This window comes from Sinocyclocheilus anshuiensis, unplaced genomic scaffold (assembly GCF_001515605.1).
Source record: "Sinocyclocheilus anshuiensis isolate Anshui unplaced genomic scaffold, SAMN03320099.WGS_v1.1 scaffold130, whole genome shotgun sequence".
Taxonomy (NCBI): Eukaryota; Metazoa; Chordata; class Actinopteri; order Cypriniformes; family Cyprinidae; genus Sinocyclocheilus; species Sinocyclocheilus anshuiensis.
The window spans coordinates 1747503-1762083 of record NW_015544207.1 but is presented as its reverse complement, the minus strand read 5'-3'; the positions used below and the strand labels follow the sequence as shown (position 1 = coordinate 1762083).

The 14581-nt window shown below is 40.1% G+C and overlaps 1 protein-coding gene across 1 annotated transcript in view; it reads right to left on the bottom strand.

Moving 5' to 3' along the window:
* Positions 1-11241: 11241 nt before the first annotated feature.
* The window catches only part of trim35-39 (tripartite motif containing 35-39), an 11364-nt gene continuing 8024 nt past the window's right edge, over positions 11242-14581 (bottom strand). The window contains exons 2-5 of the mRNA XM_016497506.1: positions 13728-13958; positions 13621-13643; positions 13415-13533; positions 11242-12028 (exon numbers count right to left, since the gene is read on the bottom strand). Of these exons, the coding sequence (XP_016352992.1) occupies positions 11556-12028; positions 13415-13533; positions 13621-13643; positions 13728-13958 (846 nt within the window). The 3' untranslated portion in view covers positions 11242-11555. The remainder of the gene's footprint in view (positions 12029-13414; positions 13534-13620; positions 13644-13727; positions 13959-14581) is intronic.

Genomic DNA, 14581 nt, shown 5'->3' with positions numbered 1-14581 from the left:
GCTAATAAATAATAAAACAAAATACAAATTTAGACCAAAATCATATTGTGTGCATTTATTTGGTTTGGTAAAACCATTATATGAATTATCAAATAATTTTTAAAGAATGTTCTAAGAATGTTGAGTACGAGTACAGGAGCTCAGTATCGGGCCCGATACCGATATGGTGCATCCCTAGTTTTTAGATACAAAATTTTAAATATTTAAAATATATGAAAATATGAAGAAATGTAGTCATATATTTGCAGTGTAAACATGAAAAGAGTTATATACACTACTGTTCCAGGTTTGGGGGTGTTGAGATTTTTTAATGTTTCTTAAAGAAGTCAAGATCACCAAGGCTGCGTTTATTTGATCACAACTACAGAAAAAAACAGTAATATTGAGAAACATTATTACAAATGAAAAATAACTGCTTTCTATTTGAATATATGTTATTTTTTTTCACTGTGATGCAAAGCTGAATTTTCAGCATCATTACTCCAGTCTTCAGTGTCACATGATCTTCAGAAATCAGTATAATATGCTGATTTGCTGCTCAAGAAACATGTCTGATTATCAATGTAGGAAACTGATATATTTTTTAAATAGTTCAAAAGTACAGCATTTATTTAAAATATAAATATTTTGTAACATTTTACATATCTTTATAATCACTTCCGATCATTTTAATGCATCCCTGCTAAATAAAAATATTAATAAAAAAAACAAAAACATAATACTCAATGAAAATTAGTATTTTAATCGGCTGTAATTAGGATCTTCCTAAACCATTTTTAATTATTTGTGTGTTGGATTAGTGTTCTTGATTCATTTTGTTTTAATAATTTCATATTCATTACAGTAAAGTTCTCACTTGCCAAACCAGTTCACACACATTTTTTTAAAATTACTAGACATTTTCGTAGCTATATATATATATATATATATATATATGTGTATAAGTACCTACTGACAGCAGTGATTTTGTGGTGGACTCAGGGTCATTATTGGGCACAGCTGCAGAAAGGACGGCCCGTGAAGGACAGAATGACACCTGCTGGTCACAACCTTGTAAGGCAGGTCATGTCCTGTAACAGAGCAACAGTTCACATGTGAAGGAAACAGAGTGGAGCCTATAACAAGGTCTCAGTGTGTCATCATAACATATCAGTGTGATATTGTCTCAAGGTCAGTTTCATTGAAGCTTCTTATCTGTAGTACTTCCCCTCCCCGCAGCTGCAGATTCATTCTCTCTCTCTCTTTCTGTCCATCCTTCATTCCTTTCTTAACTCTTTCTTTCCCTTTCTTATGGGTTTCAGAGTGACGGTGTCAGTGAAGCTGGCAGGATGAAATTGACCATATACAAAGACTGAGAGATACATTGCCATATTGTTATATCATTTTCTCCATAAACTCTTTATGGTGATTTGTCCTCACAACACTGTGACATCCAACAAAAACAGAAGTGTGATAAATAAACTCATAATTCAGAGAAAAATGTTTATATCTTGCAATTCTGAGAGTTTATTGCTGGGTTGCAATGCTGGAATTTCATGAGGTCTGGAATGTGATTAGTGCAGTAAAGTGGGTTTAATGAGGGTTTAACAAGTCAGTCAGTGAACAGGGTCGCCACAAAACCTTTCTGACCTTCTTTGTGAGGTCAGTATTGTTACGTTTATTAATTGTACTGTTTCGAAATGAACTTTAACAGTTTAAGAATTACACTGCTGAATGAGCAAACAATGTCAAATCATTCAAACCTGCTGTTTATTAATTTGTACTGCATATTAATTTGTACTAAAACGTCTAATATACAGTATTATCATAGTTCACTTTGTTCCTGTTGTAGCAGAATGTATCACTTAAAGTGTAATATAACAAACACATACACATACTAACCCACTATCAATGTCTCGCTAATGCAATGATCTGTAAATGTATAGGCTTAACAAATATATTTACATACACTGTATAATTTAAATGATATTTATTTATATAATTTATGAAACCACATGCTGGCGACATCTGCTGGTCAAAACAGTGTAAATGCAACGAGAACACAGCACAACCTCAGACTCCTTTTACAAACCAACTGAAAGTGTTTAATGAAAGTTTAATCTATTACATGTAAACATTATTAAATACTAATTATATCTATACTTTGTGTTGTTTTATTACTTTGTAGTGCTTGTTTTATGTGATTTCACTGAATTTGGTCCTCATAGCACTGTCTTAATTCTGGGCTCATCTGAATTTGGTCTTGTAATATCACTGTCTTAGTATATTATGTGCTCCAGATGGGCGTTTCTATAAGAGTGTGCTGTCACATGAAAACTATAAATAGTTTAATAAGGCTGCCAGGTGCTGTGACAGATGGGCTGTTTAAAGTGTTTGAAACATTTCATCTTACAGTTATATGCTTAGCTGTAATTGTTAGAGAGTTGTGCAAGTATTTCCATTTTGCGTAATAAAGGCTCATCCTGACAGCAAGCGAGTCTCCGTTAAATTTCACAGGCTTCACTGAAGAAGGACTGGCATGTGCCTCAAACAAACAGTGCACTACAGAGTGCAATAATTCTGACTGAAATATACATTTTGCTATGTTTATTATGCATTATATTGGACATTAATTGTAGGTTTGAAATGCTACATGTAACACAAGCAGTTATATTTTTATGAAAGCATTAAATGTAAATGGTCTGTTGTAATGCGGTATAAAAGTATTATTATTATTAAATCCAGATAAATTAATGTGTTTGTGTGGATGGGCAGGATGTAATAACTTTTTGTAAAAAATATAAATTTTTATCTGATTAACAAGGCATAATAAGACATAACTGACAGATTAATCATGTAAATATCCTACTGTAAATATATCAAAACGTAATTTTTATTTAGTAATATGCATTGCTAAGAACTTCATTTGGACAACTTTAAAGGCGATTTTCTCAGTATTTAGATTTTTTTGCACCCTCAGATTCCAGATTTTCAAATAGTTGTATCTCGGCCAAATATTGTCCTATCCTAACAAACCATACATCAATGGAAATCTCAATTTCAAAAGATTGATTGATTGGTTTTGTGGTTCAGGCCAGGGTCACATATATGATATACACTACCAGTCAAAAGTTTTTGAACAGTAAAATTTTTAATGCTTTTTAAAGAAGTCTCTTCTGCTCACCAAGCCTGCATTTATTTGATCCAAAATACAGCAAAATTGAAATATTTTGACTATTTAAAATAACTGTTTTCTATTTGAATATATTTAAAAATGTAATTTATTCCTGTGATGCAAAGCTGAATTTTCAGCATCATTAGTCCAGTCTTCAGTGTCACACGATCCTTCAGAAATCAATTTAATATGCCAATTTGCTGCTCAAGAAACTTTTCTTCTCATTATCAATGTTAAAAATGATTAAATATTGCTTAATATTTTTGTGGAAACCGGGATACATTTTCTTTCAAGATTTTTTTTGTTCATAGAAATTTCAAAAGAACAGCATTTATTTGAAAAAGATGTCTTTTCTTAACATTATAAATGTTTTACTGACACATTTGATCAATTGAATGTGTCTTTGCTGAATAATAAATGAATAAACTGACCCTAAACTTTTGAACGGCCGTGTATTGTGTGAATAGAGATCACTAATATTAATGTTAATAGTAAAAACATTTTACAATATTACTGCCTTTGCTGTATTTTGGATCAAATAAATGCAGGCTTGGTGAGAAGAAGCAACTTTAAAAAAACATTAAAAATATTACTGTTCAAAAACTTTTGACTGGTAGTATGTATGCATCACACTCATATCACATGTAGTTGTTTTGGATAAGAATAAAATGTCATGACAAAATCGTGTCTTTTTTAATCTAAATCTAGATTTATTCACATTGGCCCATGGAAACCTCTATGAACAAACACACTTGACTTGATTTGGCCAAAAAAGTGCGGGGGACGAATTTACGTTTTATTGAAAAGTGTTTACGTCTGTTTTTATACAGTCTATGGTTTACGTATTCTACACTCATGGCGCGCACACACATTAGGATAGGTCTGCTGTGGAATCTGCTGTGAAAACGTGGGAAAAGCCGACGAGGAAAGGGCCTTTCACACAGGACGCGGAAAGCGCTGCGCTGGCCGCTAGGTTCAGCGCAGCCCTTCAGATACAAAGCGATTTGCGCTAAACTGGCCAGAGCCAAGTAGGCGGAGTTTTCAAAACTTTTAGCGGGAGTTCTATAGGTCTAGTCATTTGTTGTTCCAACTTTTCGGTCAGCAGCAAAATATGTATCTGTCTCGTGCTAAGAAGCGAGCGATAGCACTAGCCCTGCTAGTAAGAAGAAGATGGCCAAAAAAGCGCGGGGGACGAATTTACGTTTTATTAAAAAGTGTTTACGTCTGTTTTTATACAGTCTATGGTTTACGTATTCTACACTCATGGCGCGCACACACATTAGGATAGGTTAGATGCCTGCCTCCGCTGCGAGTCCCTATCGAGCACTTTACAGATTCAACTACTCTCCTCTCCTCCTCCTGCCTGGCTCTTAGGCCCGCATCACTCACCGAAGCGCAAGACTGTTCTTGATAAATCTGCTGTGAAAACGTGGGAAAAGCCGACGAGGAAAGGGCCTTTCACACAGGACGCGGAAAGCACTGCGCTGGCCGCTGGGTTCAGCCCTTCAGATACAAAGCGATTTGCGCTAAACTGGCCAGAGCAAAGTAGGCGGAGTTTTCAAAACTTTTAGCGGGAGTTCTATAGGTCTAGTCATTTGTTGTTCCAACTTTTCGGTCAGCAGCAACATATGTATCTGTCCCGTGCTAAGAAGCGAGCGATAGCACTAGCCCTGCTAGTAAGAAGAAGAAAGAGAGCAGCAAAGAAGAAGAAGGCTGTGGGTGCATGAAACTCTCAGGTCGAAGGCTTGCGAAGGAGCTTCGTTTGGATCAGTGTTGCCAGATTGGAAATGTCCGAGTATCATACCAGAAGTTCAAAATTATCGTATTTGGAAGAAAATTATCTTACACAACACAAGTCAAACGCTCAGAATACAGCTATTTATCTAGATGTTACAGCTCTTTATCCTTTTCAGCACTCATTTTCAATACTTTACTGCTAAACTATAGACCTCAGCTTTGAAAAAAAAACTGACCTAAGTGCGGCAGGAACGTTAACTTGTGCTCGTGAGAGATGATTGGTCGAGAAGACGTGAGATGAGATGAAAGACAACACGTTCAAGTCTCCTCACAATCATGAAGGTGCACGTAAGGTAGGATCCACACAGCTAGATCAAGGAGTATAGAAGCCCTATGATTACAACGACTATCATTTGGTGTCACAAAATTCTGAAATTATCGTACATTATGGTATTATTATTGGTCAAAATTATGGTACAAATACGATAATTATCGTACGTCTGGCAGCACTGGTTTGGATGCCCCGTTTCTATTGGCCGCGCAGGTAAACGTCACAGAGCGCAGTGGCAAAAATTGAACTATTTGTAGCTTTGACCGCGGAGCGCGCAAGCTCGCTGCAGGTGCGCATTGGTCGGCGCAGCAACAAACCGCCCTTGCGCGGCGCAAGCCATTGAAATGAATGGGTTTTATAGCGCAGCACAGCGCTTTCCTCGTCCAGTGTGAAAGGCCCTGAAGAATTTGGAGTGAAGCGATCTTTATATAGGCGGAGCAAAGTACTTCATCGCTCCGTCTATAGCGCATTGTGATTGGATGGTTTACGCTGTCAATATAGGAGACAAACCAATGGGCCACTGGTTGCTCGCTGTCCCTGTGTGATGGTCCTTGGCAAAAAAAACAAAAACATTCTGTCGGCCCCTGAAGTGCGTCAGCCCACCGGGAAAATGCCCGGTATGCCCGATTACCAATCCAGCCCTGCAAGCCTCCCTCATAGTTATACCATGGACAAGGACATGGTCAACTAAAGTGGCTCGAATTTCATCCAAGACTGCTTGTCTCCTTGAAGAATTTTGAAGAATTTTCGGAGCCTGATGAAATGGGTATAAATATGTGATTAATACTGCAAAATACGCTCGATGTTACAGTCACTGCCCTTGCCGTCCAGAATAAAAGAGAACATCCCAATCGAGTGAAGGGATTTGTGGAAACTGTGGTTCCTAATTATTGTGATCCAACATTTGCCTCATATTTCAGGATGAAAAGACAAAATTTCAGGTGAAGGATAATCCACTTCTTACCTCCGAGATCTATATGACCTTATTATTTTTATTGTGAGTATTAGGCTTATCACAGCTCTTTTCAGAGCATGCAGTTTTGTAGCATTTTCCTTTAAATGTTAATGAGCTCTGCTTACCCCGCCCCTCTCTTCCCAGCTGCTCTCAGAGAGACTGTTTACTTTAGCCGCAATCATCGTGAAACTTGCTAATTAGCACATTATTAGGAAAGGCGATTTGCAACGATTCGTAAAAAAAAACCTTACACACTTCTTCTGTTGGTGAAGCTGGATCACGAATGATTCGTGCGAACATAGACGCATTTATGTAGATCGGGGGCGCATTCCCTTCAAAAACAAACATAATCCACTGCGTCTTCAGCGGCTCAGATGTCAGGAGTAAATGACGACTGCTATGTTCATTATTACAACCAACAACAGAACACCTCAGTCGCTTATTAGGAGCCATTCTTGCCTACATCTGCTCCGGCGGTGAAACAATGGCGGACTGATGACAGCTCACTCAGGGCGGGTCCGAGTAAGACGGCAGTCCAGTCTGTGCTGAAACGCTACTGTCAATCAAACTATCGTGGGAGGGGCCTGTTTTTGTGACGTCACACAGACAGGCATCTGAGCTCGGCTCGATTTGAGAAAGGGGTAAAGATTTTAGTAGATTAACAAAAAAACACTGGGTGGATTTTTATCATTATAGGGTGGTTGTGTACACACACTGCCAACACACATTTCAGTTCAAACAACTTGTAAAAGTGCATGTAGCATTATATGACCCCTTTAAAGAAGTTCCAGATCTATACATGCACTCTAATTATTTAAGTTATTTTGCCTTTAATGTAAATAAACATGTGCAAACAATATACTTGCTCTTGTGAATTTGTTTTGATGTTACAGTTTTTGTCAATTGCTAACACACTATAACTGTCACGGTTTGCAGGTCTATGGATTCCTCCTTTGTTTTGTGTGTGTGTCTGTGTGCGTGTTTTGCTGTCACATGTGTTGCTGGGCAACTCATGATCGCTGATTAGCGATCAGGGTCAGCTGGTGATGATCAGCTGCACCCTTTATATTGAAGTGTTTGTTGTTCATTCCCTGTTGGATCGTTGTTTGCTCACTCTCATTCTCTGTTCAGTGTTCTCCTGTCTCCCGTTTGCTGCACTCGACTCAGTGCGTTGTGGATGCTTCCTGTGGAGTGACCGCCGGACTATTGTGGAACCACCTGTTACTGTGAGGCACTCTTGCTTTCTCTGTGGAGTCCGTTGTTCCTGTGACTGTTGTCCGGTTCTCAGTCATCTGCCCATTGTAGTCCCTGCGCTGCTGAGGAAAATTCTGCACCCTCACTTTTCCTGTTGTCTTTTATGCTGTGACTGGTTTGGTCTTCAGAAAATAAAACTTTGAACACTTGCAACTGAATCTCTAGTCTTTTCCTGAATTATCCTGATATAACAATTTGACCAGGATGGATTCAGCAAGTGGATTTGAATGGAGAGAATTTCTTACCAGTAACAATGCTCGTTTGGATCAACAGGAGGAACAGATCATGGCAACGGGTCGTGCGGTGCAAGCCTTGGTGGCGCAGGTGTCCGAGGTAACTGCCCAGCTCCAGCAACTCAAGACGGATACAGCCGGAGCACCCACTGTGCCAGTCCCACCGTCTGTTCCCCATCCATCTGAGCGAGTGGATCATCATGGCGAGCCTCGTCTACCCCCACCCGCCTCCTATTCCGGTAAGCCACAGCAATGTCGAGCGTTTGTGACTAAATGCTCTTTGTTATTCACACTTCAACCCAGATCGTTTCCTACGGAGCCATCTAAAGTGGCGTTAATGATTACCCTGTTATCTGGACGCGCTGCTCTGTGGGGAACAGCGGTATGGGAAAATCAACATCCTTGCTGCTCCACGTTCCAGTCATTTACCGAAGAACTAAAGAGTGTTTGATCGAGCGGTCTCGGGTCGGGAGGCAGCCCGGGAGTTGGCGGATTTACAACAAGGCAACCGCTCGGTTACGGACTATTCTATTGATTTCCGCACTCTGGCGGCGGAGAGCAAATGGAACGAGGAGGCACAGTGGGACCAGTTCCTGCATGGGTTGGCTGACCGTATCCAAAGGGAGATTTTTGCTTTGGATTTGCCCACTAGTCTGGATGGTTTGATTGAACTGGCGATTCGTGTGGATAATCGTCTGCAACGTCGTGATCAATGCACAGCGTCAACGCGTCAGTTTTCATTTCCTTTGGCAGACTCTTCTCATGTTACGGTCAGTCCCGCTCTCGATCCGGAACCCATGCAGGTGGGCAGAACCCGACTGACCAGGGAGGAGAAGGATCGCCGGAGAAGCAATGGACTATGTCTTTATTGTGGAGCGGCTGGCCATTTTGTTACCAATTTCCCGGTAAAAGCCCAAGCCCGTCAATAGACCAGAGGTTATTGACGGGTGGTGTGTCTCTGGAGAAATCCTCTTCTGCTATTCTCCTTCCGCTCAGACTACAATGGGCCAATAAATTCCTTAACGGCCAGGCTTTGTTGGACTCGGGAGCGGAGGGAAATTTCATCGACGCCTCTTTTGCCTTTCAGCTTGACATTCCTGTGGTTAAGCTTCTGCGTCCCATATCTGTTCATGCTCTCGGTGGTCAAGGTCAAGTTATGCCATCACTCACCCGGAGTACTGTTGTCATCAAGCTCATCACCTCTGGTAATCACACTGAGGAGATCTCTCTCCTGTTAATTGACTCTCCTCTAGTTCCCGTGGTCCTTGGACATCCTTGGCTGTCCCGTCATAATCTTCATATTAATTGGGAACAGAACACTGTTTGCTCTTGGAGTAATTTTTGTCATGCGTCTTGTTTGTTGTCTGCTTGTTCTTCTGTTTCTTGTTCTGTGTTACAGGAGGAACCATTGGACCTGCTTAACGTGCCTGAGGAGTACCTAGACCTGAAAGAAGTGTTCAGTAAGTCTCGAGCAGCTTCTCTTCCTCCGCATGGTTCTCTGCGGCCTTGCATTGACTATCGAGGGTTGAACAACATCACGGCAAAGAATACTTATCCTTTGCCGTTGATGTCTTCGGCTTTCGAGAGGCTGCAGGGGGCTTCCTTTTTCACGAAGTTGGATCTTCGCAACGCTTATCATTTGGTCAGCATCAGGGAGGGAGATGAGTGGAAGACCACTTTTAATATCCCCAGGGGGCATTTTGAATATTTGGTTATGCCGTTCGGGCTGTCCAACGCCCCCGCGGTCTTCCAGGCACTTGTCAATGATGTGCTGAGAGACATGGTTGACCAGTTCATATATGTTTACCTGGATGACATATTGATTTTTTCTTCGTCTCTCCAGGAACATTTTCAGCACGTCAGGCGAGTGCTTCAGAGGCTGCTTGAGAATGGGCTTTTTATCAAGGCGGAGAAATGCGTTTTTCATGCACAGTCGGTTCCGTTTTTGGGGTTTATTGTGTCGTCCGAGTGGGTGCGCATGGATTCCGACAAAATTCAGGCTGTGGTTAATTGGCCAACCCCAGATTCCCGCAAGGCCCTGCAGAGGTTTCTGGGCTTTGCCAATTTTTACCGACGTTTCATTCGTAATTACAGCCATCTGGTCTCACATGGTGATTCTTACTGTGGTGGACCGGTTCTCAAACGCGGCCCATTTTATTCCCCTGCCTAAGATTCCTTCTGCCAGGGAGACAGCGGTTACTGTCATTGACCATGTTTTTCGCATTCATGGCCTCCCGATGGACGTGGTCTCTGACAGAGGACCCCAGTTTGTTTCCAAATTCTGGAAAGAGTTTTGTCGATTGCTAGGAGCGAGTGTGAGTCTTTCTTCTGGGTTTCATCCCCAGAGCAATGGTCAGACAGAGCGGGCCAACCAAGTTTTGGAACGGGTGTTGCGATGTTTAGTGTCTCAGAATCCGTCCTCCTGGAGCCAGCAGCTCTCATGGGTTGAGTATGCGCATAACTCATTACCAGTATCGTCCACGGGCCTCTCTCCGTTTGAAGGTAATCTAGGTTACCAGCCACCTATTTTTCAGAACCTGGAAACCGAAGTCGCGGGCCCCTCCGCTCACGCCTTTGTCCAGAGGTGCCGCCACACCTGGAGAAAGGCCAGGTCGGCTCTCCTCCGGGTGCAGGCGCGCACTAAGGCCCAAGCTGATCGCCACCGGTCTAAGCCTCCCGAATACGTCGTTGGTCAAAAAGTGTGGCTTTCTACTCAGAACATTCCCCTCCGCACCGTTTGTAATAAGCTTGCTCCAAAATTTATTGGCCCATTCACTGTCACTAAGATCCTTAGTCCAGTGGCAGTTCGCCTCAAACTTCCTCCGGTATACAGGAGAATTCATCCAGTGTTTCATGCTTCCAAATTAAAACCTGTTTTTTGTTCACACATTAACCCGCCTGATCCTTTTTTTTTGCCATGCAATAAAGCTAAGTTCAAATAGGGCGTCAAATTGGCTAGTCATTCAAACCGGAAACCGTAGCAAAACGTTGCACACCGGTTTGAGCTTGAACTTGCCACAGTATTGAAGGATAGTGCTTTCAAAATGACCACATGGTGTACGCAATAAGAAATTAAGGGAGTTCTGCAGTGACAGCTCAACAAATCTGACTCATGTGTCAAAACAGGGGAGTAGTGTTTAGAGTTGTGCTTTTTGATAAATGGCGTTATGGTTTTGAAATTTTAGTTCAAAAGCCTGGTTATAGTGTTTTAGCAATCGAAAAAAACTGTAATGTTCTCTTACCGGAAATGCCATCAGTTTTTTTAAGTCTCAGCTTTGCGGCGGTATACAAGCCTGCTCAATAAACATAACAACTGATAGAAATGTGACCTTTATTTAAATGTCAGCATAAGCAAAAACACACATTGCTAGAAAGTCAGTGAAAAACTGTTATCTAGTTAACAAAACTCTTTTTGTATACTTCAATAGTATACTTATTGAACTGAAGCCCTTCTTATCGAGCTCATAAATATTTCATGCTTGTCCTGTATGTAGCCAACAATTTTTGAAGGTTCAATTGTTTGTGATCTTTTCTTAAAGTGAAAAGTTTAAGACACCCTTATTATTTGAACTTTAGGCATTTGTATTTTGTATTAGAGAGGATTATTCTGATAAGAAAACATAGTAATACCTTCAGCTTCTTGTTTACTGCACAAGAAGCAATATGATGTTCAGCTGTGCTGTGATTTCAGTCACGTGATCACCTGCAGCGGCCCAATCACAGCTGAGCTGTGAAAAAAAAAATTTCCACTGCACAAAAGGGCCTTTATAGTGGAAAAAGCTTCTTTAGATTATTAAAATGTTCTTCATACTAAGAAAATAAAATGGTTCTTGAAATATGCCCTGAAAAATTCCTCCAAATCTACATAAATAACTTTAACAAACACTTCAACTATAAGATCCTCAGATGAGAAAAGCTATAAAAGAATGGAAAGACGGTCTCAGTGAAGGTAGTTGTGAATGTGTACAGAAGTGTGTTCGTTACAGGATCAGAGAAGGACACTGTTCCTCTGTCATAGTCCATCTGAACTCTCACCCGCTCCAGCTTTTGTACGACAGGAAAACCAGACTCTTCAAACAGTCTGTGCTGCACACTCCACACACCACTGTCAAAGAAATCATATCCCTTCCTCTGGTTTGATGCCGTAGTTATTCCAAGGCTCCAGGACGAGCTCTCTTTGACGTCCACATCCCAGCAGTGTGTCCCTGAGTTAAACCCCTCTGAACCCAGAGCACAGGAGTGCTGCTCGAATCTCTCTGGATTGTCAGGAAGAGCTTGACTGTTGGCGCTGCATGTCAGACTGGTCAGATCATCAGACAAGAGGAGATCTGGATGAGCCGTGTTCGGATCCAGAATCACAGGAGCTGATGAGACACAATCAACAGCTGCTGTTATTCTGATGCTCATATAGTGATCAATTATTAACACTCGCTCTATTGATGAAACACTATCAGATGATTTCTGTCAGTGTTGTCATAGTGAATATGTGCTTGAGAAATGTTATATTTGCATCCAGTGACAAAAACAATAAACTAATCTGCCACATAACTGCAATTGTAAGTATGACGTATAACAAAGATTTTTTTCTTTTGTTTATTTTGGTGTAGTTAAATTAAATATTCACTCATTTGTCATTTATATTATATGTGTGACAGAACAGATCTTTTAAATCAGTGTTTCTTAACCAGGATCCACTACTAGAGGGCCTCAGCACACACTTCCAAGGGAGCTTAAAATAATTTAAAAGCAAGCTTTAAAACGACAAAAAAAAAAAAAAGCTTTTTAAAATGACAGCTTTAATTTGTTCCCCTGGTCTTGGAAAATCTACATACTGTATAAGTGTGATTTCCAGACATGGAAAGTTAATGGAAATTTCAGTAATGAATCTGAATTTTTGTAGTTGTCAAGATCTAAACTATCTTATCAGGTAGAATTTATTTGTGAATTAAAGAAAAAAAAAAAAAAACTTGTCACAGTGTCACAAAAGACTGGAAATGTCATGTAAATTAATTTGGTTATAAAAAGCGTGAACCCAGAAATGCATTTAGCTATTAAAATGTCTGTGATTTTAAGATTTAAGTATTTTAATTATTTACTTTTAATATATTGCCACTCCATTGTGTCTGTAAATAAAAAACATTGGTTTGATAACAAGCAGCTTTCATTACAGCAAATTACACCACTGTTCAAAAGTTTTTTTTAAAGAAATTAATACTTTATTCAGCAAGGAAATTAACTAAAAGTGACAGTAAAGACATTTTATAATACTACAAAAGATTTATATTTTAAGCTTTCAAACGCTGAACTTTCGATTTATCAAAGAATCATTAGGACAATTCCACAACAGTATTACGCAGCACAACTGTTTTCAATATTGATAATAAGAATTGTTTCTTGAGCAGCAAAACAGCATATTATACTGATTTCTGAAGGATCATGTGACACTGAAGACTGGAGTAATGATGCTGAAAATTCAGCTTTGCATCACAGGAATAAAAAACAGTTTACAATATATTCAAATAGAAAACAGTTATTTTAAATTGTAATAATATTTCACAATATCACTGTTTTTACTGTATTTTTTGATCAAATAAATGCAGTCTAGTTGAGCATAAGAGACATTAAAAAATTCTTACCATTCCCAAACTTTTGAACATTTTTGCAGCTCACATAGGGGGGTCTTATAATATTATCTTGGACAATGGCCTTGGGAGTCAAAAATGCTGAGAATCACGTTTCTAAAGACTCACTGTTTTGGACAACGTCTTGCATCTTCTTCCAGGCTCTGAATGGCAGGTTGCCCAGGTAATGTGCCACATTAATCAAAGCTCCAGAAGCCAGCTGTGGATCCGACCGTAAGCTCTGGACTCTGGAAGAACATTCAGGAGTCAGAACTGCAGTGGCTTTGTGACGTGTTCAGAACCATAGACACGAAGGACACGAACAGATCACTCACCTTTCCATCGCATCTGGAAAGTTCTGGAAAATAAACAGACAATTTATCTCCTCAAGTAACCAATACCTGCAGTGATCAATTAATGAATCAATTATCTGAACTGGGACCTTTAGAAACAAGACTTCATTGGCATTCATCATCTTCTCCAAGTCTCTGATTGTGTGTGAAAGAGCTGAGATGTGTCTGTTGATCTCCTCAAACTTCTCCTGCATCATCTGATTCTTCCGCTCCTTTTCCTCCCTCAGTGCAGTGATTGTAATTTCTTCTTCATCTCTGAGAAACTGATGAAGCTTCTCAAACTTCAGTTTAATCTGACACTCTGTGTGCTCCGCTTGAGACTGAAATGAAAGGAGACATATCATGAAAATCTGACTTTTTCTGTGTTTAAGCGCTATAATCTGATCCCCGGTGAATTTATCAATCCAGAAAATGTGAAAAAGAACAACCCAGTAATTTTTGTTGGTAAGCCTTTCTCTGCAAGCTTGTGAAAAAACGAGCGCGCCAGATTTCGCTCCCCCCATGATGTAGAAAGGGGATCTTATTATAATATTACCACCCCTTAAAGGGTTAGTTCACGAAAACAAAAAAAAACGACTTTATTCAACAATTCGTCTCCTCCGCGTCACCCTGGTGCTATTTTGGAGAGTATCTGCTGGACGTAAACAGTGTATGCTGTTCTGTGTCAGCTGTGCCACGCGGATACATTGTTTCCGTTCAGATCAAATTACAACAACATAGGAAACAGATCTGGCGTGACGCACAAAAAGTATTCTCGTAGCTTCGTATAATTACGGTTGAACCCCTGATGTCACATGGATTATTTTACAGATCTCCTTGCTACGTTTCTGGACTTGGGAACATTTCAGTTGTATTGCTGTCTATGCAGGATCAGACAGCTCTCAGATTCCATCAAAAATATCTTAATTTGTGTTCCGAAGATGAACGAAGGTCTTACGGGTTT